The following is a 26,936-nucleotide window of genomic DNA, read 5'->3' as shown; positions in this document are numbered from 1 at the left end:
GTGGGCATCACCACAAAGAGTTTGCAACTGCTGAAAACTGACAAATAAATCAATTTTGGCTAAACCTGGGCTATTTGAGTCTAATAATAAAGTGAAACAGGAAACTCATATATCATCCTAAGTATTAGTGTAAGGGATATATTTCAAACCTAAGCTGAAGTTAGTCAGGATAGTAATATCAAATGTCATCATCTATCAATGTCATCTCATCTCTGCTGAGGATTTATATGAAAATCACTGTTTTTGAGGTGGGTTACAGTGTGTTAACTCACCTTCCCGTTAGAGGGCCAGGGGCGTCAGGAGGGGGAGGAAGACTGCACTGTGATTCCCCAGACAGCACTGCATGTGCACGTCTGCCTGGGTTTGCTCTGTGTCCTGTTTACATTTCTAAAAATTTTATTTTTTCCTTCATGCTATGCAGTGCTGTCTTGTTCTTTTATGTGTTGCAAAGACATGGTCTGTCAAAATAAAGTACAAACAGTAAAAGCCTAAATGTGAATCCTGTCCAATCTATCTCCCACATACAGTAATGTGTAACTTTGTGCTGTTGAAATGGACTGCATTTTCAATCACTGCCATCAGAACCTTAGCCATAGTTTACATCAGGAAATACATAATAAATACATAACTGTTTTGAGAAATGCAGTTACTGTTTGGCAAATGTTATGGAGGATTTGAGAAATGTACTAAAGTGAATGAGAAAAACTGTAACTGAGGCCTTGAGCCGATATGAGTCAGGATGTGCGGACATGCCGTCCATCATGAAATAGCTGACTGTTTTTTTGTTTGTTTTTTTTTTATGTGATTTGAAAAGATGAACCATCACCCTCAGCGCTGAACAGGCAACCAGGTTTTATTGTGTTGTGGAATGTCAGAGAACACAGTGAACATGGAAGCTGCCGACAGGAGCCAGCGGCCGCATACAGAAGTCGTTCCCTTCATCAACAGATGAGTCTGCCTCGGATGAAAAACTACATGAAACTACAAAGTCCTTCCTCCAGGGGTTCCCACATCAGATTTTTCTTGACTTGAATATTTTGGTCTGTTCAACAGGATGTTGGCTTACAGCAGACAGCACCACCATGTGGCTGAGAACAGACAGACATGGGAACCAGCTGCGTTTCCACGTCCTGATTTTCTTTTTCAGATTATTTCCTGTTTATTACAGCGTGAAAATGATCAGACTGATCTCAGAGTGTGTGTGGGAACTAAACCTCTGAGCAAATGTGGTTTCAGATTTACCCAACTTTGTCTCCAAAATGTGGAAAAGGCTTTCAACAAAGTGACAGCAGAGAGAGCTGCCGGGCAAGAGCAACCTTCAGGTTTTAGGCCGTCCTGTAACCACAAAGCTGAGGGTTCGATTCCTGCTGGAGTGTCTGAGTGTCTGCTCCAGAGCCTGACCTCTGACCTCCCAGGGGCCTTTTCTGCCCAACAACAGAAGATCAAAATAAAAAGTCATCATTTTTATTGAAGATGACTTTACAAAGATTCTGCAAGACACCATTGAAATGGAAGGGGGCGGGGCTTAAACATGCTGGAACAAAAGAAACTAGACGTCAGTGTGCGGCGCGTGAAACTGCAAACCTCTGCCAACGAGCAGCGTTTGTCTTCAGCTTTGGTTTTCTGATAAAGCGGCACGGGAATGCAGCGCTGTTAAAGGAATACTCCAACGTTTTGGGCAAAGAACCAAAAATGCGACCCACAGGAGCTGAACCACTGCACGCACAGAGGTGGAAATGGTGTCCAACATCTGGTCTCAAGAAAAGGGGATTTTGTCCAAATACGTTGGAGTATTCCTTTAAGATGCTGACTTGCAAGCTGCAGATGTGAGAATTTCCCACAGAACATGAATTATAGTTACGGCAAAAAGTCAGTAATTGTCCGGTGGTGGAAATGTCTGAAGATCACCAGAATTCACTAAATGATCCAACTTCACCAGCAGAGGTTTGGGAGTAAGTGCTAAGATTTGGATTTATTGTAATTTCCCTTAAAACAAACCAAAACAAAGATGTATCACAGTGAAGTGGACATGAAGGTCCAGCAGGGGGGGGGGGGTTCCACTTCCAAGACATGACCAGCTTGAGAACGGCGAGGCTGTTCTCACCAGCAGATGGCAGCACACCAATACACGTCTGGGTTCAGTTTTGTCTTTTGAATCATCATCATCATCATCATCATCATCTCAGTGAGACTCTGCAGTAACACTTGACAGGACAGCTGAGGTTTTCCTCTTCATGAAAAATCTGCCAGACAAAATACTGAGCCAAGCTGGTTCCTTGAGTCGGTGAAAACACGGACCAAAGCCTCCAGCCCGAGGGAACCGTGACGTTTCTGCGCTCTGAGTGGATTTCCTAACTCGGTGTGGGTCGGTGCGCTCGTCACAAGAACACTGCATTTTGGGAACTTTAACAAAAACTTAACAAAAAGGTTTGCCTCTTCATTCACATCCAACAAATCAACTACAGGACATACTCGACCACACTTGACACGTCTTGTAAACATAAGGCGACGCTTCATGATTTTGAAACAGACTAGACAGGCGATGGAAGAGACATCTTGACAGGCAAAACATTTTAAACAGACCTGCATGCTCTGACGTTTTGTAACAGGCAAAGCTTGACACCGAAAACGCCGTTCACTACGAAGCAGTTACACTTTTTTGACACAAAATGTACAGTTGTATGGCAAAGTCTCTCTTTTTTTTTTTTTTTTTTTTGGAATTGATGGGATATTGACAACCTAACACACCAGATGGGGAGTGCTTGGTCCGTTGGATTACCAAGTCTTTACAGCCGGCACACACAGCTGCGTGGGAGGCTGTTAATCCAGGCATTTAGCATAATCCCACTGACCAACAACACATACAGTAGCAGCTCTTTGTCAGATAATCCATCACATCCGTTGAGCTCCAGCAGCATGGTGAAGGGTCAACTCACTTACAACACATTCAAAGTGTAACAATGGTCTTCTTCTTTTTTTTTTTTTTTACCTAGAGACACTAATATTCAGTTATTTATTAAATGGGATTATGATTACACTGTCTTTTCAACAAAAACTAAGGTTAGACTATTAGTAGATATTAACACTGATTTTCACACAAATGGACGGAATGAATGTTGAAATTACTAAATTTACAAGATTACATGTCTTTTGTCATCAAACCGCCTCCAAACTATTTTACTTTAGGAATACATAACAGTTTTGTTTTTTTTTGTTTTTTTGGTTAAGTGCCACCTGTTTTCTATCTCATCATCGCAGCTCCACCTTTTTAAACTGGAGAGAAGCAGCACTTTCTGAGGTGTTTTCAGACAAACTCTTGACATTTGAATTTGCTGCTGATGTGGCTGGGAGGTGTTTCAGGTCCTGCTCGGAGCCTCTGCTGCTCTCACTGTGGCGATGGTGTAGCATCAATACTGTGCTGTACTGACGGCAGGGCTGCTGTGGCTGTGGCACTTTGGTTTTCCGCTGGAATACTGACGAGGCTTGGTTCAGCAGCAGAAACCAGCAGGAAACCCTGTGTGTCTGGATGCCTCCATCATGCAGAACCAAAATGTACAACAACAATAAAGATTTGACCAATAAAAAAGATGAAACTGAGCAAAAACACACTGTCCCTCTCCAGTATGCGTACAGAATGGTTCACAAAAACGTTCATGTCACTTCAGGATTTGCCGGAATTATGAGCTGCCAAAACAAAATTAAAAAAAAAATAAAAAAATAAGAGCACAGCAGCCAGGCTGCGATATCTCCCACTTTGTGTCATGAACTGAGGATGTGTGTCAACACAGCTGGCAAAACATGGCACCAGTGCCGGCAGTCCAAGATAATCTAACAATGTAACTTCCACCTTGGATGTCGGTTTTCAACTTAAATAGATAATATTTCAGGGCTGTAGCAACAACATTTTTTAGCCTCATCCAATACAACATGAACACAGTGTAATCTAGTGGAGAATAATACAAAAAAACAAAAACAAAAACGTGGGAGCGGGCCTGACCTCGTCTCTCAAGGACAACGAATAAAACACACACATCTGACCGAGACCTGCACACACTGGAATGCATGTGGGGGGTGTGATTCAAAGCCCTCGGTTCAGTATCCCAGGTCCAGCTGGATTCTGTGTTCGAAGATGGCTATGAGCAGCATGATGCAGAAGCCCAGCAGGATGCCGGCGTTCTGCAGCAGGAAGAAGCCCCAGTGGCTGAAGCCGTGGTCCCCGGCGTCGTTGTGCAGCATCTCCGGCACCTCGAGAAAACATTCGACACAAAAGTCACATCGACGCTCAAAACATCAAAGAGGCACGTCTGGGATTTCACGAGAAGAGAAATGTGGATATTTAGTGGAGTTTACTTTCGCAGTAATGTCTTGGCAACAAAAGACCCGACTTACCATGACCTCGGCTGAATTAAAGGCGGAGTGAAATTAAAACTAAGCCATTGTCAACATAATTGCACTTTCCTAATGTTTAATGTCAAATTCAACTCGTGTTTTTATCTGTAATTGACAACTGCAATTGTGTTTATTTATCTACTGTATTATTCACTGCATTTGTATCAATTAATTTTTATTTTTTTTTGGTATTCAGTATATCTCATTGTATTCTAAAAGCCTGACCAAAGACTGCAAATTAGCTGAAGCTAGACGTCTTATATACATCACATTTTCCCTTTTTTGTGGCAATGTTGTATGTATCGCCCCTGTCAAATAAACATTAAAATAAAATAAAAAAAGGTACAAAATGTGGGTTCCCTTCAATGTGGGTAATATTCAGTGAAAAAAAACTCAGAATTTCCAAGATTAAAGTTATAAATTTATGAGAAAAAAGAAAGAAAGTGGTACGGGAAAAGTTCAAGATTCATAAATCGTCATAGATTCATAGTCATAATTTAAAAAAAACAATAGAAAAATGTAACGTGATAAGTTCATCACCGGCAGGCGTGATGCACGGTAAGCGGGGTGCAGGGTGCCGCTGATCCAGCCTTGCAAAGCGAAGCCACGTGGCCTCATGACTAAAACTCTCCCTACAGTGGCCCTGATACGTTGTCGTACTTTCCAGAATCTGCTCTGTTATGAAACAAAAACTCCTCCAAATGTGGCGTTGGTGTGACCTTCACTGACCTGGACAGTGAGCTGTTTTTTTGAGTTCTGAATAGGAAACATTTTTAAGTTTGTTCAACTGGTGTGAGAAAGATTCACACATGAAGTCAAGGAGAATTATTTCAGCCTAATGAGGACTGTGCGGTCCTTTAACTGGATTTAACCATGAAACCAAATTTGGACGCATTAAGGTTTCGCCAGCCGGGGGATTAAAACCAGTCACCTTCCTGCCACGAGCTGTTCCTCTGAGCTCAGGGCAGAGAGACTCACTCCCACGGGGCTGAGGATTAGAAACGGGTAGCAGAAGGTTGAACTGGTGTTGGTTCTGGATGGAACAGGCTGCACTGTGAGCCGGCGGCCTCCAGAGGGCAGACTTGGACAGCACACACTCTGCTGCTTCTGTTCTCCAGAAGCCAGCTGTTGGTGACACCGAGTGTGTGTGAGAAGTGGCCATCTGGCTCTGAACGCCACCGCTTTCTGACAAGCCGGGCCAAAGTCCAGCGCCTGAACACCGAGGGTTCGGCTTTAACATCAAGACCTGCTGCGTCGGCAGAACAGGTGCTGCTGACTGGCGCCGAACGCTCTCACAACATCACGAGCCTGCGAGCGGTTTCTCTTCCTGATGAAGCCGGTTCTCACGGCTCGGTGCTGCTCACTGGGAGAGGGAGGAGCTGCTTCATTCCAGACCTCATGAGGTGAATCATGACTTTGTGTTGCTCAAATTGCTTGTTTTCATTTCAGTCCGACACTAAAGCAGCTGAACTTCAGTCGGAGAGGAGGAGCCGATCAGTGAAATCACGTCTGATGGCTGTCCAGCCTCGTTTCAAACAGGGAGAACTCCGAAGCAACAGGCAAATAAACTACATAACTAAATAAAAAACTGTATCTGAAAAAAAAAAAAAAATAAAAAAATCACAGAAATGGTGCCTTATTCTGTTAATTATGAAAACTCTGGGCTGCCAAATTATTCGTACGTGATAAAAATCCTCATTATTTTGATGAATACTGCGGTCATTATCATAATTGTTTTTTCTGACGGACAAACCGCATGAAAATAACATATTTGAATATTAAACACATGAATAATCTACCATTCTTAACTGTATAAACTGAAACTGTAACAGCACTGTAGCTGTGATGCATTTTAGAGGATCCTGTATGTAGCACAATGGGATTTATTGCCAAATCATGTCACATAATTAAGCAAATGCTCATCCCATGGATTCAAAAAGTTTCACATCATATTCGTGGCTGTGGCCTCAGAGCGTGTAACGCCGACTCACCATGTCCACCAGCGCCACGTACATGAAGAGGCCCGCCGTGAGGGCGAAGATCCATGTGGAGATGTTGTCTGCGTAGTGCCCGATGACGATGCCGGTCACCATGCCCAGGTAGGCCGTCATGGCCGACAGCACGTTATAGAGGATGGCCTGGCGCACCGTCATGCCCGCCTTCAGCAACACCGCAAAGTCACCTGGGAAACACAGAAAGAGTCCAACACTCAAGTCCAGACAGGCAGCAAGAGGCGGACGACCACAAACACGCTATCATTCTCTATCATTCTCAGTTTCTATTTCTCTTTTTTATTGACTGTTTTTATTGTTTTAAATTGTGTCTTGTTGCTTTTAATGTCTCTGTAAAGCACTTTGAATTACCTTGTGTTGAATTGTGCTATACAAATAAACTTGCCTTGCCTTGAACCGCAAAAGCACAGCGCCGTCCTGACTTATTAGACTTTCTTTATTGTCATTGCACAAAAAAACACAGCAGTAAGTTTTTTGTTTGTTTTTTTTTAACACCAAAATGTCGTTGCTTGGCTTCCGGATTACAACAGAGATGGAATTGTGGGACAGTTAAATAATTAAAATGTAATCTATATAACTAGTATGCACAGTCACATCAGCACTGAAAGCTGCACTAGAACATTAATGACCAAAACTGGGAGCAAAACACTGTAGAATTGAAAAAAAAAAAAAAAAGAAAAATACAATTAAAGCTTCACTAAGTGACTTTGCATGTCAGCAGCACCCAATGGCAGCAAAAGGTTACTTAAATTGGTAGAAGCTCGATATTTGTGTACAATAACCAGACAGCTTAAGGTGACGTGATGATGATGGTTTTCTGCCATCCACATCCTGGAACCCCTAAGTCAAAGGCATCTGGACCTTCTGAGGAACCCCGAAGAAAGTTCATACAAGAATTGCAGCTCAAAGTGCTTCACAATAGAAAGAAGAACATCTGAAAACACATTAAATAAAAATAAAACATTAAAAAGGAATAAAACAGCACAGGGTGGAATTAAAAAAGGAAAAGGCTAAAGATGAGAGCTTTGAAATGAAACAGAATATGCAAATAAAACAATAAAAGACAACACAGTGCGGAATAAAATAGGAGCTAGTTAAAGATATAAAGATGTAAAGTGAGAACAAAATGCCTTGTAGATGACGCAGAAGGTCCAGCTGCTTTTGACTTAAGACTCAAAGAAACTCACTCACTGCAGTTTGGGAGACTCTTGGATTTTTCTCACTTTAAGTATTTTTTATCCCAGTTTGTATTAAAAAGGTTGATTCCCATCATTTTTAACTGTGCATGACAAGCTCGCTGCTAGCTTCATTGAGAAGAAGCTCACCGCTCTGCTGCAGCCTCTTACAAGCCTTCATCACAGACCAACAGGGCAAAAAAAAAAAAAACACTATAAAGGTCATTTTTGAAAACGGGAAACTCACAGCGCAGTCAAAGATGTCTTGAACTTGTCCATCCAAAAAACAGCTGCTAACATTACGTTCTAACAAACTTTATTTAGCATTTATGACCATACACTGCCTTGTATACCTCCTTACTGTCCGGCTAATGCTGCGTTCACTTGAGCTCGGACCCCCAGCACCACTGGTGCCGCAGAATGAAGAGGAAACCCGGAGACAAATGAAGGACTCACCTAACTCGTGAGGCAGCTCGTGACAGAACACAGCCACGGAGGTGCTGAGGCCGCTGGACAGGCCCTCCGTGAAGGCAGCACCTGCAGGAAGACAAATGTCACTACAAACCTCCACCTTTATTTCCCTGTCAAAGGCCTGCTGAGCTCGTTTGATCCGTTTCTCAGTCTCGCCCCGTTCACATTAATTCATTTTCTCAGAGTCAAAGCTACCCAGTGCATCGCAGCCACCCCTGGTCCTGACGTCAGCCAGGTAAGTAAAGGGTACAATGTGCACCGATACAGAACCATTATTAAGTAAATTAAGTTAGGAAGCATGTCACATCTTTGTCACTTTGTATGTATTTTTGTTTTAAGTGTGTTCTGCATGTTTTTGATTTGAACTGACTGTCCCTTTTCAAGTCCTTTATATTTTTTTAAATTTATTTTTTCACAGCAACAGTGCACATTAATAAACATCTCCATAAAAATGCACCAACATTACCAAACCAAACCAAAAAATGTGTCTCTGTGGAACTGTTGTAATTCTAGCACATCCTGCTCTTCAGCAGACGGAGCGGTCGACTCACCGATGGCCAGGCCGTCGCTGAAGTTGTGCAGTCCGTCTCCCATGATGACCATCCAGGCCAGCGTGGCGATGCCGGCCTGCTGGAAGTGCTGCTCGGAGTAGGAGTGCGAGTGGCTGTGCGGGTGGTGGTTCTGGGAGTGGTGGTGGTGCAGGATGTGGTGGTAGTCGTGGTGGTGGTGGTGCATGTTGTCGGCCTGGCCCACCGTGTCGTGGAAGTGGGAGTGGCATTTGTTCTCGCAGTCCTCGGCGGTGTAGGCGGCGCCGGACGCCCGGGCGTAACCCTGCGGCGTGACCACGGCCACCTGGGGAGCCAGCATCACCTGCTCCTCCTCGGCCACGCCCCCCGAGTGGTCGCTGAACGCTCCGGCGCCGTTGGTCTCCACGTCTGGAGATGGAAACAATGTTGGTTAATCAAAAGGAAATTCTGCGATTCAACTGCACTGATCTGCCAAAGAAATAAATAGAATATATCACTGACTTCAGAATCATTAAGAGAAAAAAAACTACATGATGAGGGCGAAGGGCTCACCACATTTTCCTGCTCTAACCAACATGAATCTTGACACAAAAAATGGTGATCAACCGAATAGATTTTGAGAAATTCCCCTGTGAACTGAACTGCTGACAGCCCAAAAACTGACATGGTGACATACAGCCCCTGTTTGGCCCTGTCTTTTTTTTTTTTCTTCTTTTAAGTAATAAATAAAATCTGAGTAATTCTGTTTTGCTTTTTCAAATTCTACAGGAAAAAAGGATTGTTTTATTATTTATTATTACATTACTGCACATTTAAGGCTATTTATTTATTTTAGTGTCTAAAAGCGGTGAATCAAAATGCTTACAAAGCTCAAATCAAACCCAAATAAATGAACAAAGTTCTTAAACCAAATTAGAGATGAGTAAATTGTGCACAATACTGTCTATTGTAATTTCTGAGCCACTAGAAATGCATTTCTCTGATTTGAGATGGTTTCTTCAGTGTGTTGTGTTGCTGTGGTAACCACAGCTTGAGAGCAAAGGAGCAAATCCTACACATCGTCTCATTATTGCATTTTGTACACAAAATGACCAAAAGCTCTGTCCTGCTGGAAATGTGTGTGGACAATATCAAGGAATTCAGTTTTTTAAAAAGAGTTTTGCAGCGGCTCTCCTGCTGCTGCCTTTCACCTTCAGCTGGCTTGCCGTTCTCGTCCAGCGCCGGCTGCTTCTCCGGATCTCCTTTGTCGTTCTGATCCCACTTCTTCTGGATCTGTTTGGGCGGGTTTACACCTCGTTACCATCAGACACCCCAGCACTACAGTTTTACAAATAGATTTTGCTCGTTGGGCCAAGTTCACAGTAAAATATTCTTAATATTTTGATGTTTAGATTTTAAAGTATCCCAAGATGAGTGAATGTTTTTAACACTACAGTCTGCAGTGAAATCAGAACTGGGACCACAAATAAAATAATTTCAAAGCGCCACAGCTTTATGGGTTGCACTGAAAAATTCAACAGAATAATGATAATTGTAATTGTAGCTGTAAATGTTCATTTACCACTGATAGTTCTTGATTTATAAAGAGCAGCTGTTAAATAACACACTAATACAGGGATGAGTGGTTAATCATATTTACATCAAGTTTGAATACATTATATCAACATTTAAATTAACTGTTATCAGATAACTTGCTTCTGAAACTATGCATTTTAAAATTATCATGTAATGAACATATTTGAGTTTTTAACACCACACAAACACACAACAAAAATGAGCTTATAGGACTGGGACCTTTTGTTTCTTGTCCTTGTACATCTTGCCCAGCGTTAGGAAGTGCTCGATCAGAAACATGAAGTAAACGCCGCCCAGAGCGGTCAGGCCTTTCCACACCGAGTCCAGGTTCTCCCCCTGCTCGTCGTGGATGTGGTGCCCGGCCACCTCTATCCCAGAATCCTCGTGGTGGTGGTGGTGGCCTCCCTGAGACTGGAGCATTGAGAAAGATGGACGGATGAGGTCAGTGGTGGATGTGGTAGACGACAGAATGATGATGATCTGACGGCACCAAAAATTTGAAAACCTCTGCCGATGTTGAGCAACTCTCTGAACGCATCCTTCCTATCATTTTGATTTTATATTAAATTAACTAACATGGATGTAGGATCAGTGTTGCTCTCTGTTAGTTTCATAGTTATGGCTAAAAAAATAAAAGATAATCGTCTAATGGCAGAAATCCAGGATATAGATCATAATATTCAGTTCTCTCTCAACTCTCCCACAAATTTCCTTCATTTTTTTAGTTTTGTAAGTAACCCGCTTTCAGACAAAGACTAACAGATAATCCCTGACATCCTCAAATGAATTATCAAACTTTCTAGAATACATCTGGTCTAAATGTCACGATGCCCCAGGAAGTCCAGGATCAGCGGGAATCTGGACTTCCAGTGCTTTTATGTTTGGTGAAAAGGACGTCCGTCTTGGCGACTCACGTGTGGGATGAGGTGCAGGAAGGCGTCGCCGCTCAGCGTGCCGACAGCCAGCGCCACCAGGAAACTGAGCAGGAACTTGAAGAAAACCTTGTTCATCAGGGGGATGAGCACGACGCCCAGCAGGGACAGCAGGCTGATCACTGTGATGGAGACGAACCCCCCGACCCACGCTGAGAGAGACACACACACACACACACACACACACACACACACACACACACACACACACACACTTTATAGCTCCAACAGTTTGAGAAACAAGTTCTAACTATTTTTCTTCAGAGTGTAATTTCAGCAGCGGTTTAGTTGCTTAACTCCATACCATTCCAGCTCTTTCTTGGAAACATTTCAATGGGGCTCTTCAATGGGGAAAATAAAAGTTCAACAGCAGAAGCCAACTAAAAGTGGTAAACAACTAAAAGCTGGGAACCTGAAGATGAGCTTCAGTCTTTTGCGTTAAGTTATTATAGCTATAACTCTGTAATGAACATTGTGTTTTGGTTTGGTGCTTTTGTTTTTTATCCATTTAGAATGTACATGTGAAGCCATTCCCATGAGAATGTTTAAGTTTTTTTTCTCATAAATTTATGACGATTTTTTTTTCTTGCAATATCTCCCTTCCCTCGCCGGCTCTGTAGTTTTTTTTTTCCTCCCTACAATGGCACTAATATGCAATCGTACACACAACCTCCCTGGAAAAGGATTTAAAAAGACAACTGAAACCGAGCAATTTGGTCACATGCAAACCACGCGTCACGTATCCACAAATTTTTAGTTTACAAATTTGATAGAAGCTGCCTGCTGGAAAAATATTTTCCTCTATTTCAGTGCTTTGACTGGCATTTGAAACTGGCTGCTGAGCAAAATGCAGCAGGATGGGTGTCACAAGTTTGTGCCGCATTTTTAGGGTTGATGCCATTTGTTACACAGATTTGGTGCAAAAATTTTTACATTTCTGACCGCTCAAAAATTCCTCCAAAATACCACACTAGGACACCAAGACCTTAAGAGAATTGATTTCAAGATATTGCTGTTGGTTTATAAAGCACTAAATGGTTTAGGTCCAAAATACATCTCTGATCTGCTGCTAAATTATGAACCATCCAGACCTCTTAGGTCGTCTGGGACAGGTCTGCTTTCTGTCCCCAGAGTCAAAACTAAACATGGAGAAGCAGCGTTTAGTTTTTATGCTCCACATATCTGGAACAAACTCCCAGAAAACTGTAGATCTGCTGCAACTCTCAGTTCTTTTAAATCACAGCTGAAGACTTTTCTGTTTGCCGCTGCCTTCCATTAAACCACATTATTAATATTTTACACTGCACTGTAACTTTCAATGTCCTGCTTTATCATCTTATTCTCCTTTTAGCTTCTTTTTATTAATTGTTTTTATGTATGTTTTCTTGTGTTGCTTTTATATTGTTTTAATGCCTTTATGCTCTATGTAAAGAACTTTGAATTGCCTTGTCGCTGAAATGTGCTATACAAATAAACTTGCCTTGCCTTGCCTTAAGGAATACCACAGAAAATTTTATGCTTTGATTTGGAGTCAAAAACTTTTGACATTTGGAGATTTCCATAAGTACTGCATTTTTTGAAGCGTTCTGCTCTGGAAATGTCTCAGAAACGTGCCCTTACTGTCAGTCCACCTGGAAAACCAGATATACTCTGAATGCCCGCGCTCTCTAGTTTGTGGCTGTTTAGTTTCATGAGGCTGTGGTCATCCTAAACCAGGGGTCTCAGACTCGCGGCCCGCGGGCCAACTGCGGCCCCCGGGACGATAATTTGCGGCCCCCGTCTTAATATGAAAGATTAATGTTAGTGCGGCCCGCAAGATTGATATGAATGACACTTGTTGTGTACGGATCTGAACAAACCAATCACGGTGAGGTATATGGTTCTAGAAGGCGGGACATCGGCCGGGCTGTCCAGTGCCTCGCTCACTCATTCATTCATTCCTCTAGTCAGCTGGGCGGAGGAAAAGCCGTGAAGCCGCTGACTCCGCTCGGCGCCCACAGTCCTCCGCTGCTCTCAGCTCAGAAATAAAGGAGGCGCTGTGATCTGTGATGCCACTCCAGAAATCAGTGGACTTTGACCTGCAGTGTCTCAAAGGCCAAAATCCACCCTCTGTCCCCCCGCAGCACAATAGAGGCACAGTGGGGGAGGGAGATTTGTGAGATTTAACGTGTTTGGATCACACCGTTAGTGTTCAGTGTTTACTGGTCAGTGCGCGTTTGTTTTGTGCGTCTTTCTGCGGTCCGTCTCTACACCAACTTTCTGCCTAGCAACTGCAATAGAATTTTGTGATTAGCTGACGTAGTGTGCTTTCGACCAAAAGGAAAGGAGCGTATTTCGGTTGTTTTCTTGTCAGAATCCATGTATTACCGAGTCCTGTACAACACACGCTCCATAAAAAAAGACGCACCAAACGTGCGATAAAGTACGGCGTTTATTATTTGTCGTAACTCTGGTTTTACTTGGCCGATCGACACAATTCAAAGACTGGTAGATAGTTTGAAGTCCGCAGATTCGACACAGATTGAGGGCGTTTTCACACCTGAAAGTCCGAACCAAGGTCCGAACCAAACTCCGTAATTCTGTTACATTGTAACACATTTGGTCCGGTTGGTTTGGTTTCACACTGCAAATGGAGTAACGGACTTTACAAGACAAACATACAGGGGAAATTTATTCTTCTCATTAGAGGACGCATCAACTCCCCATGCACTTCCGCGGCTCATTTTGCTTTGGTTACGCTGAGTTGTTGGGCTGGCCGGCATCTGACATCAGTATTACTTCCTGTTTACAGAAAATGAATGGAGCAAGCCAGAGCCGGCTTTGGGCATAGGCGGTATAGGCAGTTGCCTAGGGCGCCATCTGTTGGAGGGGCGCCGCTAGCGGCCGGAGGGGCGCCGGCAGCGGTTGTTTACCGGAGGGATACCCGCAGGATTTTATCGGCGTCATAGGTAGAGTCGTCGGCGACATAGGTAAAGCCGGCATTGGAGCGAGCCATCTTTTTCCCGTTCTAATATTTTTGTTGGTATATTGCTACCAGCAGCATCAAGTTAATGAGCAATACATCAGAGTAACTGCTATTCACAAGATGAGCCTCCTCATCATGAGAAAACTTTATCGAGAGGAGGAGAAAACGGCATACAGTCCTGCGAGTTATGGCAATGTGTATTCCGGAGAGAAGGTGAGTGTGGGAATATTTTTTAAAGAGATGAGTTGTCAGTAGTGATGTACCGGTATTAACTTGTCTTTATAGTGCTATACATTTTACCGTGCGACACTTTTCATTCAGCATAATAACGGACACGAGTCGACTAACGTTGCGCCTTGCATATCACAGCAACGTTTAACGTTAGCAGCTAAAGTTAGCATGCCGTCAGAGATGCATAACCATGGTAACTTTACTGATGAGCATCTTCAAGCCCTACTGAGGGTCTCCACTGCTTCCTCCCTCAAGCCAAATGTGGCTAGGCTATGTGAGAAGAAGCGCTGCCAGGTCTCTAGCAGCAAGAAGTAGGCAAGAGAAGCCATGTTCAGAACAGTTCGGGCTCTAGTTTCCCTCGCAGTGAGGCGAACCCCGCGCAGAGCTAGTTTCGACCGGCGAAACGGCAGAGGCGGACAGTGTCCAAGTTTCGCAGGCGGAGGTTCGCCGAGATGGGAGTGCCGGCGCAGCGGGGGGAGGTGCCGACAGATTCGGCTTGGCGCAGTGACAGTTTCGTGCCAAAAGGCTTCGCCAAGGTGCACCAAAAGCTCGCCATCTGAAACCACGTCTACTTTCAGCACAAGGCGGAGCGGAGCTGGCGCAGTGGAAGTTTGGCTGGCTGGCGCACATCACCAAAACCTCACGATCAGCACAAACGGTGCCAATCTCCTTTGATATGACATCAGCTGTGACGGGACAGTTGATATGGAGATATATGTATGTGCTGATTGTGATCGTAGCATTGAATAGTGTTTTTTTCGGTATTTATTGCATTGTTCATGTGTCTGACATTCCGGAAGCCTGCCTGTGAGGTTTTGGTGACGTGTCCGCACTGCTCGCCGGTCTCCGCTCCGCGCCTGTCTCCTGAGCTCTGCCCCGCCTGCGGCAATAGACCTCCATGTCAGCTGTGTAAACTTTCATCACGCCTTCACGCAGCGCATTTTAAAGGCAAGGACAGGGGCTCATTTGATTGGTTACATGTGAATCGGCTGTGTCAAACCCACTCCATGCCTTCTCTCCTCCCCTCCGCCGGTAGGAGGGACGGCGGAGTACTTGCGCCACCGAGAACGGCGTGCCAAACTTGGAAAATCCGCCTGGCCACACCCAGTTGGCGAAGCGCATCTGCGCTACGCCCCCGCCTCGCCAGGTCTGCGAAACAAGAGCCCTTCATGTTCAATGTTCCATTCATGTTCAGAAAGTTAAAGTTTAAAGAACTGTTAATACAGACATTTGAAACTGAATAAAAATAATTAGTTTTCTCTAGTCAGCCAGTCAGTCAGTCAGTCAATATGTGGTTTCTTCAGTCGTCTGTATCTGCTGTATGATCATTATTATTATTTCATTTATTTATTACTGATTGATTTTTTTTATTCATTTTTTAATTAATTTATTTAATTCATTATTTTGTGTTAAAAAATAAAGATATTTGAGAACATTGGAATGTTTTATCAGTGCTTTTCTTGTGGAAATCCTGATGCGGCCCAGCCTCACCCAGACTCTGCCTCCAGCGGCCCCCAGGTAAATTGAGTTTGAGACCCCTGTCCTAAACAGTCTTGGAGCTGCATCAGTTGGCTTTGACTGGAAAGCTGAGACTCTTGTGGATTCAATGAGCCACATTTGATTCCTGTGTGATGATGTTGGCCCCCATAGCAGCCATTTCACTGCAGGCAGAGACTTTTGTCCAACTGGACGTCGCTGGAGAAAATGACCTCTGGGATGATCCACCTCCCACCGACCCACCGTATCACTAAGATCTTACCTATTACGATGTTTTTGCTGCTTTCCCCGCTGACGTGGTCGTGGTCCGAGTGGTCGTGGTCGTGGTCACCATGGTGATCATGGCCATGCTTATGATGTTTGTGGTCTGGGGACAAGAGAGGATTTCATTAAATTCTCTTTATATCCTGTTTGCGCAGAAACGTTTAGGAAACCTCTCCTTCTTGGCCTCCATGTGTCCACAGAGGATCACGGGGAGGTTTTTCTGCACCGGCCTGCAAACGCCGAGCAAACAAACGAGGCAGGCCGTGAGCTCCTACCTCTCCCTCCATGTTGCGGGGCGTCTCCTTGCAGGACGCAGGCTCTGGTATCGATCTGGTTGAGGAGGGCCGGGCAGAGGAAGCTGAAGTCTCGCAGGGTCAGCCCGCCGTCCGGGGACATCCCATGAGACGACAGGATGGTGGAGGCGTTCAGACACTGGGGTTAAAAAAAAGAATCAAAAAATGCATATGAGAATGATTTGTTACCACTAAAATTCTGCTGTCCATCTGTAACTGAATTTTATTTAAGCTACTGTATGGAAAGAAAATTTCTGGAGGCATCATAGGATCAGTCCATAACTGGATTCTTAAGTGTTTATTAGCTTTTCTCCCTTTAATTTCCAGCCTTCACCTTTGTGCTCTGATTCTGTATGAGCCCAGCTGCCAGTTGGACATTTAGTAAAGTTTCCCTAGAAACTAGAGACCAAAAATGGAAAAAAAGTCATTTATCAGTAATCCATTAATCTGTCTGCCCTTTTAAACCGCCAGCACACTAAAACTTCATCTCCCTCTTCCAACTCTGACGTTTGCTTTGTCATCAGTTCACCTTGTGGCTCTAACCAGCCAATCTAACCGGCCAGAGCTGATGTGTACCAGACCCGGCCTACAAGGCAACTCCGTTCGACACTCAGTGTGCCTTTTCCTAATCTTTATTTATTCAGGGAAGGTTTGTTTTTCCATGCTTCTCACTCACACTGCCAGCTGCTCAGTGCAACCACAGCCTTTTTCAAAACCCTTCTGCTACAGTTTCAGTTATCAGATTGGATTCAATTCTGGTCAGATTGCAATTTGGACTGGATTACTCATATAACAAGGCGCAGATTAGGGTAGTGTTGGATAGTTGAGGATAATTCTGACAGGTAACCCCTCATGGTCAAAAGTGTACCTGCTCATCCAAGGAGAGCGGAATCAAGGTCAACTGGGGTTGTTTACAAAGACATTTTGCTTCTCATCCAAGCAGCTTCTTCAACCAATAAGACATGTCCTCAATCCCAATGCGTCAACAGCCTGATGAATGGTCAGGGTCCCTTAGCATCACATGCCGACTCATTAGGCACCCGTTTCTCGTCAGTTTTCGACAAGTTGGGTAACCCGACAGACTTACATAGAACTCCCACAACGTGCCACGGAAAGCATTTGGGGTGTCAACTAACTCTTTGTTGTCATGGTAACGTGATGTTTTCTGCGTCATATAACGTGGTAATAGAGGCTGCCCAAGATGATCTCACAGAAATCCATGAAATGAGCACGACCTCTTAATAACGCATTGCGTGCTCCACGCATGTAACCTGTTTTAACCATAGATTTCTATGGTTTTAATTCTGTGTGGCCACCACACAAACAGTGTCTGCTGAAAGTCAACGAGAATCCATGCTGGACACACGAGTCCACAATCCCCGTATAATATCAACTTTATTTTAAGAAACTTTAAGAACTTTATTTTTATTTGTGATGTCATATCAAGGAGAAGCACTACATTACCCATAATCCTAATCAGCGACGTCTGATTTGACAATCTTAATCAATAAAGTGCATAAAAGTCGTCAAATCTTCTTAAAAGAAGATTATAATATGTTGATATGTTACGCCATTGAACACTACCCTTTCAGTCAGCGAAACACAGCGGGTGGAAAAACCGTGGAAACACGTCAAAAATAGCACTAAAGATTCTATTTTTTTCTCATAACACATCTTTACTCGTGATATAAACATAGGCTACATGGTAAGGTTATACTTCTGCTGTTGAAAAACTACCGTATGTATGTTTTCTAAACCGAATTTCAAAACTTTTACCCTAACCCGGAAGAGGGGCACCAGAACTACAATCTGTGCGAAGTTGCAACACACAGAGGTGTCCTGCGCCATAGGTTTTGTAGTTCTAACATGTTTTGTCTATTATGTGATGTTGTGATCACTAATTTTGCAATCATAGTTATAGTTTTTGGGTGTGGGAAGAACGCCTGTTTGGTCAGATTTTATTTATTTTTTTGTTAAGATAGTGAAATCACGTTTTTTCCATGTTTTGACACTAGTCAGTGGCGCCCCCTATTGGTTTGCCATGGGACATGACAGTAGAGGTCAAGAGCTTTTCAAAAATGTTGACCCCATGTCTGTGCCATTTTTTGTTGCTGCACTGTAAGCCTTTAAAAGTGTACAGGTTAAAGGTGTTATCCAGTGTAAATGAACTCCCCACCCGTCTGTCAGAAAGAAGAAGCTTCCTGGGTGAGAAGTGAAACGTCTTCAAGAATTTCTAAACGAGTTCAGATGATCTCGATTCATTTCTCCTTGGACTTCCATGGCCTGGATGACCGAGAACCTTCATAGACCTTACACCTGTTCACGTTGGCACCTGGCTAACTCTTTATCAAGCGAGACACACTTTAGCCCTGTATGACACTGATAATTTGAGCGTTTCTGTGGTCACCTCAGGACACACCGCCAGGAAGCCGCTGACGAGGGCAGCTGGAGCAGGACACACCGCACAGACTACAGGCAACTGTCGACCAATGAGGGCCAAATGAGATTGAACTATCAGCTGTCGGCTTGGTATGTCAGGATGTCAAATGCTTGCCTGAGAACTCCAGTCCTTTTGCGACGCTGTTATTCATCTCTCCACACCACGCAAGGAAAAAAAAACAAAAAAGTTGAAAGAAAACAGAAGTGGCCAGTGGTTCCACTTCCTCTTTAACAGGCCAGTTTTGGACAGTGACCTTTTCATGAACTGCAGCCTACACTGTTTGAACCCTTCAGGAGATGTGCCATTTTTACTGTACACAGTGAACCACATTTGTGTTGGCTGAAGCATGAACCAGGCTTAAATAAACAGTTCACCCAAAATACAAAAAAAAAAAAGAGCTCTGGCAAACGGCTTCTGTCCACCGCCAAGGAGTACAAATCCGGGGGCAGGAAAATAAGTTCTCATAGATTTATTTAATTATTTATGTTTAATTTTCTGGGTGAAGTGTTCTTTTAAGACTCTGGCCACTCCAGAATGTCCTAAAATAAATCATGTACCACAAACAAAAGGGAAAAACCCAAGTCCTACCTCTGAGTTTTCAGCGATGTGATCATGGCTCCCGTTGTGAGGAACATCTTGATCGGTGTGGTCATGGTCGTGAACATGATCAAGGTCGTGGCCGTGGTCATGGTCGTGGGCGTGGTCATAGTCATGGTCATGGGCGTGGTCATGGTCATGGTCATGGTCATGGTCGTGGGCGTCGTCGTTGGGATAGTCATGATCGTGAACATGATCAAGGTCATGGGCGTGGTCATGGTCGTGAGCGTGGTCATGGTCATGGTCGTGGTCATGGGCGTGGTCATGGTCATGGGCGTGGTCATGGTCGTGGTCATGGTCATGATCATGGTCATGGTCGTGGGCGTGGTCATGGTCATGATCGTGGTCATGGTCGTGGGCGTGGTCATGGTCATGATCGTGGTCATGGTCGTGGGCGTGGTCATGGTCATGGTCGTGGTCATGGTCGTGGGCGTGGTCATGGTCCTGATTGGTCACAGGTGGCTGGGTTTGGCCCTCAGTGTCCTGCTCTTTGCCAACCAGCCTGGTTGTGGACGCCCCTGTGACTTCACGGCCGGTGGCGCTGGCGTCCGGGCTGCTGCCCTGACTCTTCACCATCAGGCGGGTGGTGTATGTTGGGGTAGTGCCAGACTCCTGCACCGGCATGGTGGTCTTCTTCTTGTAAAGCTTTTGATGGCTGTCTGGGTCCTGTTGCTTCTTCCCTGGGACGGCGTCCTGCTCTTTGGGGCCCTTAGGGGTCTTAGGGAACTTTTTGGGCTCTGAAGGTTCGGCGTGGGCGTGTTTTTGGTGGTGTGTGTTGTTACTGTCGTGGAGATGGTGGTCGTGGTGGTGGTGGTGGTGATGGTGGTGGTGATGGTGGTCGCCAGGGTGCTCATGGCGTTGAACTTTGACATTTTGCAACAGACGTTTTAAACCTGCCAGAGAGATGGTGCCATTCTCCCCGTATCTGTTTGATTTAATGACATATGTCCATTAAAATTTACTCAGTGAGCATGTGAAGTCAAGATGATTGCCAATCCAAGGTACAGACCACTGAAATCTTAGTGTCAACCTCCTCAAACTCCTAGTCATCATTTATTTACCACATTAGTAACATTTCAGAGGATTTAATCATTTGGATATGTAAAGAGGGAGTAACAGATGTTTCCACGTCTTAATATCCTTTTTGTTTTCCAAAAAAGGACAGGACATCATATGCGATTTGCTCGTGCTTTGTGGAAATTTGATGTGTCAGCAGCAATGATGTCACACCAAATTCCCCCATGTCGTATGGTGCTGTATGACAGGGTCGATTAGGATGAAGAAGTGACCAAATACAGGAAACAAAACTGTACACAACAAAAGAAGGAACTGACAGATAAATATCACTCCTACTTAAAAATATGTAACAACACCTCAGGGTCAACGAATAGGCTCTACAGTGGCTGTAGATGAATTGACAGGATGTTTTAAAAAACACTTTATAAATTATGTTGTTTGATCTATTTAATTAATACATCAATGATAAACAAATTGTAATGAACATCTTATTTATGCAAGGAATAAGCACAGTGTGCATATTCTGTATCCATGTATGTGCTTTCACATTGCACAACAGCAACAGATTTCATGAGTTAGCTGCGGTAAATTGTGCTGAAAGACCCACAGACTCACACCGACAACCACAGCTCTGGCTCTCCTGGCAATTTAAATAAATAAATAAATAGGGGCTGGTAAAATGTGTCATGGCTGTACAAATCTCTGAATACTATGAACTGTGGCCCGATTATTTCACCAGTTTGGATGCTCCTCTGAATGGATCCTAACTGTGACGTTCTGGAGCTGAGGCCAGTTTCTGGCCAATCAATTAAACCGTGCATTGTTATTTAAAAAAAAAAAAAAAAGTTCTTATTTTTAAGAGAACTTTTAATAAAATTGCCTCTGCTTGGCTAAAAGCGAAACAAAAAAAATTGCACAAAAAAAACTTCACTAAAAAGTAAGGGTGTAATGCGTTTTTTGTGTCATAATTTGGGTTAACAATACAAAATCAATACATATTCTTTCAAAGGCAAAAGTCTCCTCAGGCTATTTAAAAGGAATCATAAAACATATTGTCTATATTCATAAACTGATCAGCTCAGTGTGAGGTTAGATGCTCTCGTACAGTGGATGTGTTTGTAACTTGCATACTAACTGCTTGTTTTTTCGTGGTTTGTTTTTACGCCCCTAAAACATTAAAAAGCGGTCTCTATACACTACATCGGAGTGGTCAGAGTAACATTATCTGTGCTCATGCTCGTGCAGCTGTGTACCTGTTGAAGAGCGCCTCCAGGTGTTGGCGCTGGCTCCATTCTGCTCTCTGGGAGTCGACCACGGCCGACCGCAGCTCCCCCCCGCCGCTCCCCGCCTCCGCCGGGCTGCAGTCCGGCCCGCCGGCCCCGCCGCCGTGAGGCAAACACAGCAGAAAGAGGAGCCACACGGACAGAGCAACTCTGCATTTCCTTTTATCCATCATCTCTGCTGGCAAAATAACAAGTCTGAGTTCAGCGCCAATGACAGGGCACAGTGAAATGAGGTGAGAAGTTCAACACCAAGAACCTGCAAACCCACACTGTGCACAGGAGCAGGACGGGACTGTGCCGGTGCACTGCTGAGACCATTAGTCCATTAAACCGTTACCATAAAAACTGATCATTTACGATTTCAATAACTAATTAATCACAATCCTTTCAGGTAAAAACAACAAATATTGTCTGATTTCATTGTCTTCCTTTTTTTCTGTAAAAAATTTTTAAAAATTTGTACTCTTTTTTTTTTGGCTGCTGGTAAGACTAACAAAGCAAAGTGAATTATTTTTCATAATTCTCAAATTTAAAAAAATAATAATTACAAAATAATTAAAAATACTTAGTACATTAACTACAGTGAAAATAGAATAGCCATTAGTAGCAGCCCTGTGCTGATGTAGTCAATACCAGTAGTCTCTTCATAAAAGACAATTTTAAAAAATCCTAAATAAATGAGGAGTTTCTGGGTTTTGAATGCAGCCGGGCTGACCAGCGGGCAGGACATAGAGGGGGAGTTTGGTTTGCATTTGGTTTGACACGTGGGCTTCAAATTTTACTTCATCCCAACAGCAACACTTCTTCTGCCAAACAGTTTAGGCACAAAAAATGTCTGGAAAATCACCCCTGCCTTGCAAATAAAGGACAGTTATTGCTCAAGTTTCTTACATCCTGTTTCAACAAAAGTCTTGTTGACAAAGAGGCAGGTGATAAAGGTTTTGGGGGTTTTTTTTGGTTCAAATTAAACATGAACTTGAGGGGCAGATGGGCTCTTGGATTCAGCCATAAGCTGTACTGGAGAATAGGAAATCTGAACTGGAAATATGACGGTTTATTACCTTCCAAAGTGTCCAAAGTATCTCCTGACGTAGCAGCCAGAGCCAATATTAACTAAGCAGCACTGTTTTCCTACCCTGGCAGGGAATTCATTTATTTAACAAGGTGCCAGACTTCACTCTGGATTGCACCTGTTACTTTTTAAGTCACAGACAAAAGGCAAAAATTACCTGGGGTGTCACAGTAAGTGCCAAAATGGTTGATATTCACAAGATACAGCAGCAATAGGAAAATAGTTACAGTAAAATCAGTTAAACTATAACTCATTCACACCTCGTCAGGTGTTAGTTTAGCTGATGTTATGGCAAAATGCTTGACATTAGTGTCTGTGTCGCCTGTTGATATACAATGGGACACATATGGATCTCATATTCAAGGATTTAAGGATTCAAGGAACTTTATTGTCATACCAGTTCACACTTACATGCTAGTGGTACGAAATTAGCACTCAGGTCCCGGTATAAGCCAAAAAAAAAAAAAAACCCGAAAAAAAGACCAGAAAAAGAAGTGTAAATATAAGTGTAAGTATAGAATATAAGATATATAAGATACAGTGGTGTGAAAAAGTGTTTGCAAAAACACTTTTTGTAAAGTGTAAGGTTAGTAATTAATCCCATTTACTACTAGTTTGTTCTGCATGTTGAAGCAGTAACGGAGCTGCTTGAAGGACACTTGCAGCCGATGTTTTTACCAAGGGAGTCAAACTGAACGCACGTCCTCTGCTTCACACTCACACACTTTGTCATTTCATAACACACTTTTTGCAAAACTATACCTAACTGCTCTCTGCATCGCTGCACTGTTTTAACAAATTTCCTTTCCACATTTGCAAGTGAGAAAACATTTTTACTCAAATGCTGCTTTCTCCTACAAGTCAGAGCTGCAGCCACAGGTAAACATTTAGTTTGGACAAGAACGGAGGCCGACGCTGGACAGAGAACAAGAGAACTGGAGGAAGACGAGGAGGAGGAAGTAGTAAGATGAAGTCTTATGTCCAGACCCACAAACAAGGCCAGATTTTGCCTGATTGTTTTCTTTTCTTTTTAGCACAAATGTTTTGTTTTTTGTCTCCCTCTTCTGTGATTTTGTTTGAGGAGTTACAACTGTTTGAGGGCGAACCGCACTGAAAGGATTGCTGGTTGAGGCGGCAGATTACGGACTAGATTCCGGTTAGAGAATCAAGGCGCTTGGAGAGAGAGTTCTGATTGTTGTCTTCTTTAATGAAGGTTATTGAAGGTTTACAAACATTTGCAAGTCTGTGTGTGTATCTGTGTATGTGTGTGGCCTGAAAACAAAGAAAGTAAACAAATACATCACAAAAACTACTCCGCCCATTATTTAGCAGTTGAATGAGTAAATAAACATCTCTATGCAGCTGTAATATAACATGCGTAATAATAAAACACTTAAGTTAGTGGAAGGTTTACATATATAATATCTGATATCTATCATCAATTACAGTAAATTATTCAACTAGGAACATAATTAATTCACAAAATAAACAATTGCCAAATGGGCATTACAGTCAAAATTGTCATGTAAACCAACATAAATTATAATGTTCTACCTAACTGAGGAGTAAAAGACACTTCCATCTCCTCAAGAATGCACACACGTGGAGAGAAACACAGAAAGTCTAAGCAGCTTCACAATGGCTGAGCGGCCTTTCAGTGTGGGCATGTCCAGACATGTCTTTACTGTGCATGCAGTTCTCTTTGCGCCAGTAGAGGGCGATGTTGGATCCTGACTTTCTCACAACAATAAAACATTTTGAGGAAAAAAAAACTGTGTGTGTGTGTGTGTGTGTGTGTGTGTGTGTTTATAGGGCCCTATGAAATCCATTTTATTTTTTTCCAAATTCCCTTTTATTTTTTCCCAAATTCCGTTTTTTGCCGTTTTCATTTTTGGGAATTCCATTTTGTACCTTTTACTCTTATTTTACTACCAAAAAAGCATGTGTTTTTAATGTTTATGACTAAAATGCACACAAATGAAATAGAAATCACCTTAAATTAACTGAGGTAACAAATAAACAACACTTTATTTATTTATTTAACGATTTTATTTTTATGTTATTTTATGAAGATGAAAATGATATGTTATTAATGACTGAACAATATGTTAAATTATTATTTGTTTTAAAAATGTAAATTACTTATCAAACAGACCTAACAATTCAGCTAATGAATGAGCAGTAGTATGCATGTGATAACATTGATTGAATATGAGAAATAGGCCGGAGTGATACCTCTCTCTGAATAGACAAGCTAAGACAGCATGCTGCTATTAGCCAGTGAAAATAGAGCGGAGTGGCAACTCTTTGTTTTGTTACACAATCTATGTCAGTGCGCTGCTGTAGCCTCGAAAGTTTCTGTGCCTTTTGGACTCTTATGGTGCCGGTGCAGGTGTTGTATTTTTGTTTTCTTGGTGGTGCAGGTGCAGGTGAAACGACTGGAATAAATGCCAGAACAGACATTTAAACAGTGAATTAAAAGGTTACTATATATATATAGTAACCTTTTAAAAAGGTTACTATATATATATATATATATATATATATATATATATATATATAGTAACCCTATATATATATATATATATATATATATATAGTAACCTTTTTAAAAGGTTACTATATAGTAACGTTTTAAAAGGTTACTATATAGTGACCTTATATATATAGTAAGGTTACTATATAGTAACCTTTTAATTCACTGTTTAAATATCTGTTCTGGCATTTATTCCTTATATTCCTTATTAGCGCATATCAAATCAGATAATGTGTGATATGCATGTGTAAACAGAATAATTCAAAGAACTTGTAATTGACTTTTTTTTTTCTTGTCTTTGTGTGTGTGAGATCAACTTGTGAATTTTTATAGTGATATCTGAAAGTAAAATTTTGAACCCCTTTCTGCTGTGCGTTAAAAAGGGTGTTTCTTGGTAATATGTGGTCATATAGAGGTGATTTTCAAAACTTTCCACCAATGGGATTCCGTGGGATGCCGTGGGACTTTTTCCCCTCACTCAGGACAAACTGAGGAAACAAAATCAGTTGAGTTTGCTTCTCTTGCAATTTGTCCTAGGTTTTTTTTTCATAAAATGACTGGACTGTGTGAGTATCTGCTGGCCGACAGCAGGCCATAGCGAATTTATTCCCTTCACTAAGGCAGACAATCTAACTTCGGAGCTCTTAGGCGAGCTGATCCACTGAGCAGAGCCCAGCCTCCTCCACAAAATCTGCACTTTCATGATTTATCGGCCGCCACGGCGCTTAGAGCAAACAGGCGAACCTGCCGTCACTAAAAAGTGGATATTTACTGTTGTGCCTGCTGTGTTGGTTATTACAGTATGCCGAACTGATAATCCGCTCCTAGTGAGGTTTTCAGGAAACAAAGGAACCCTCCTGGTGTTCTCCAGGACGCACAGGGTTTTCCAGTAAAGCACGCCACATGAAGCCGACGGGAGTCTGGCGCAGGCGGAGACCGTTAAGTTAGCTTAGATACCACGATGCCAGGGTTAGCTAACTGACTAACCAGCACTGTTAACTTGTCAAAATGTCGGCACAAACACAATAAAATGTTAAAGTGTGAGGAACCCGGGGGGCGGGGGGTGACAGCGGCTCGGCAGCACAACCACAAGGCGCCCCGGGGGTTCAGTTCGGCATGTCTGGGTTAGCTCCGTTAGCCGGCGTGCTAGCTACCGCGATTTAATTTTCCTCCAGGAGGCTGGCAGGCGGCATCTGCCCGGAGCGGAGGGCCGCAGCCCGGGCCTAGCGCCGACACCGCACGGCCTGCCTTTACGACGGGCTTATCAAGCCACTAAAGTAATAAAGCCCGCTCTCCGGTGATAGGTCTCCTTCCCCGATATGAACCACACATACACACACACATCGGAGGTAAACAGTAACACGCCGGATTTGTGCGCTCTGCACCAGCAGCCCGGTGCCGTGTGCACAAAGACTCGGGACCCGGAAACTAAACACAGCCACCGTGTGGACACCGACACGCCGCCGGGACGGTCGGACACACACAGGAGAAACGTGGCGAAAACGAGGCGAGGAAACGGACGGGAATAAACTTACTGATAATCCAGCTGCGGGTGTTCCTCCTGTCCGGTTGATGTCCAGACGCCGCTCGGTGCCGCTCGGTGCTTCTCCGTCCCGACGAGCCAAAGTGATGGTTGAGCTGAATGTTGCCTTCATGTACT

At 43.2% G+C, this 26,936-nt stretch overlaps 1 protein-coding gene across 2 annotated transcripts; it reads right to left on the bottom strand.

Moving 5' to 3' along the window:
• Positions 1 to 835: 835 nt before the first annotated feature.
• On the bottom strand, positions 836 to 26,936 carry slc39a6 (solute carrier family 39 member 6). Of its 2 annotated transcripts, none has more exons than XM_030075142.1 (12): positions 26,812 to 26,936; positions 21,639 to 21,843; positions 19,360 to 20,293; positions 16,314 to 16,470; positions 16,037 to 16,141; positions 11,064 to 11,233; positions 10,369 to 10,560; positions 9,765 to 9,846; positions 8,599 to 8,982; positions 8,033 to 8,113; positions 6,381 to 6,571; positions 836 to 4,245 (listed from the first exon to the last, which is right to left on the bottom strand). In XM_030075142.1, exons 2-12 carry the CDS (start codon positions 21,839 to 21,841, stop codon positions 4,093 to 4,095), a joined length of 2,652 nt encoding a protein of 883 aa, XP_029931002.1. In that variant the 5' UTR covers positions 21,842 to 21,843; positions 26,812 to 26,936; the 3' UTR covers positions 836 to 4,092. The 2 variants fall into 2 exon arrangements, with proteins under 2 accessions (XP_029931002.1, XP_029931003.1); XM_030075143.1 differs by having other exon boundaries at positions 21,639 to 21,846; positions 26,812 to 26,920.

Source organism: Myripristis murdjan, chromosome 17 (genome assembly GCF_902150065.1).
Source record: "Myripristis murdjan chromosome 17, fMyrMur1.1, whole genome shotgun sequence".
NCBI classification, from domain to species: Eukaryota; Metazoa; Chordata; class Actinopteri; order Holocentriformes; family Holocentridae; genus Myripristis; species Myripristis murdjan.
This window is presented reverse-complemented; position numbering and strand designations above follow the sequence as displayed.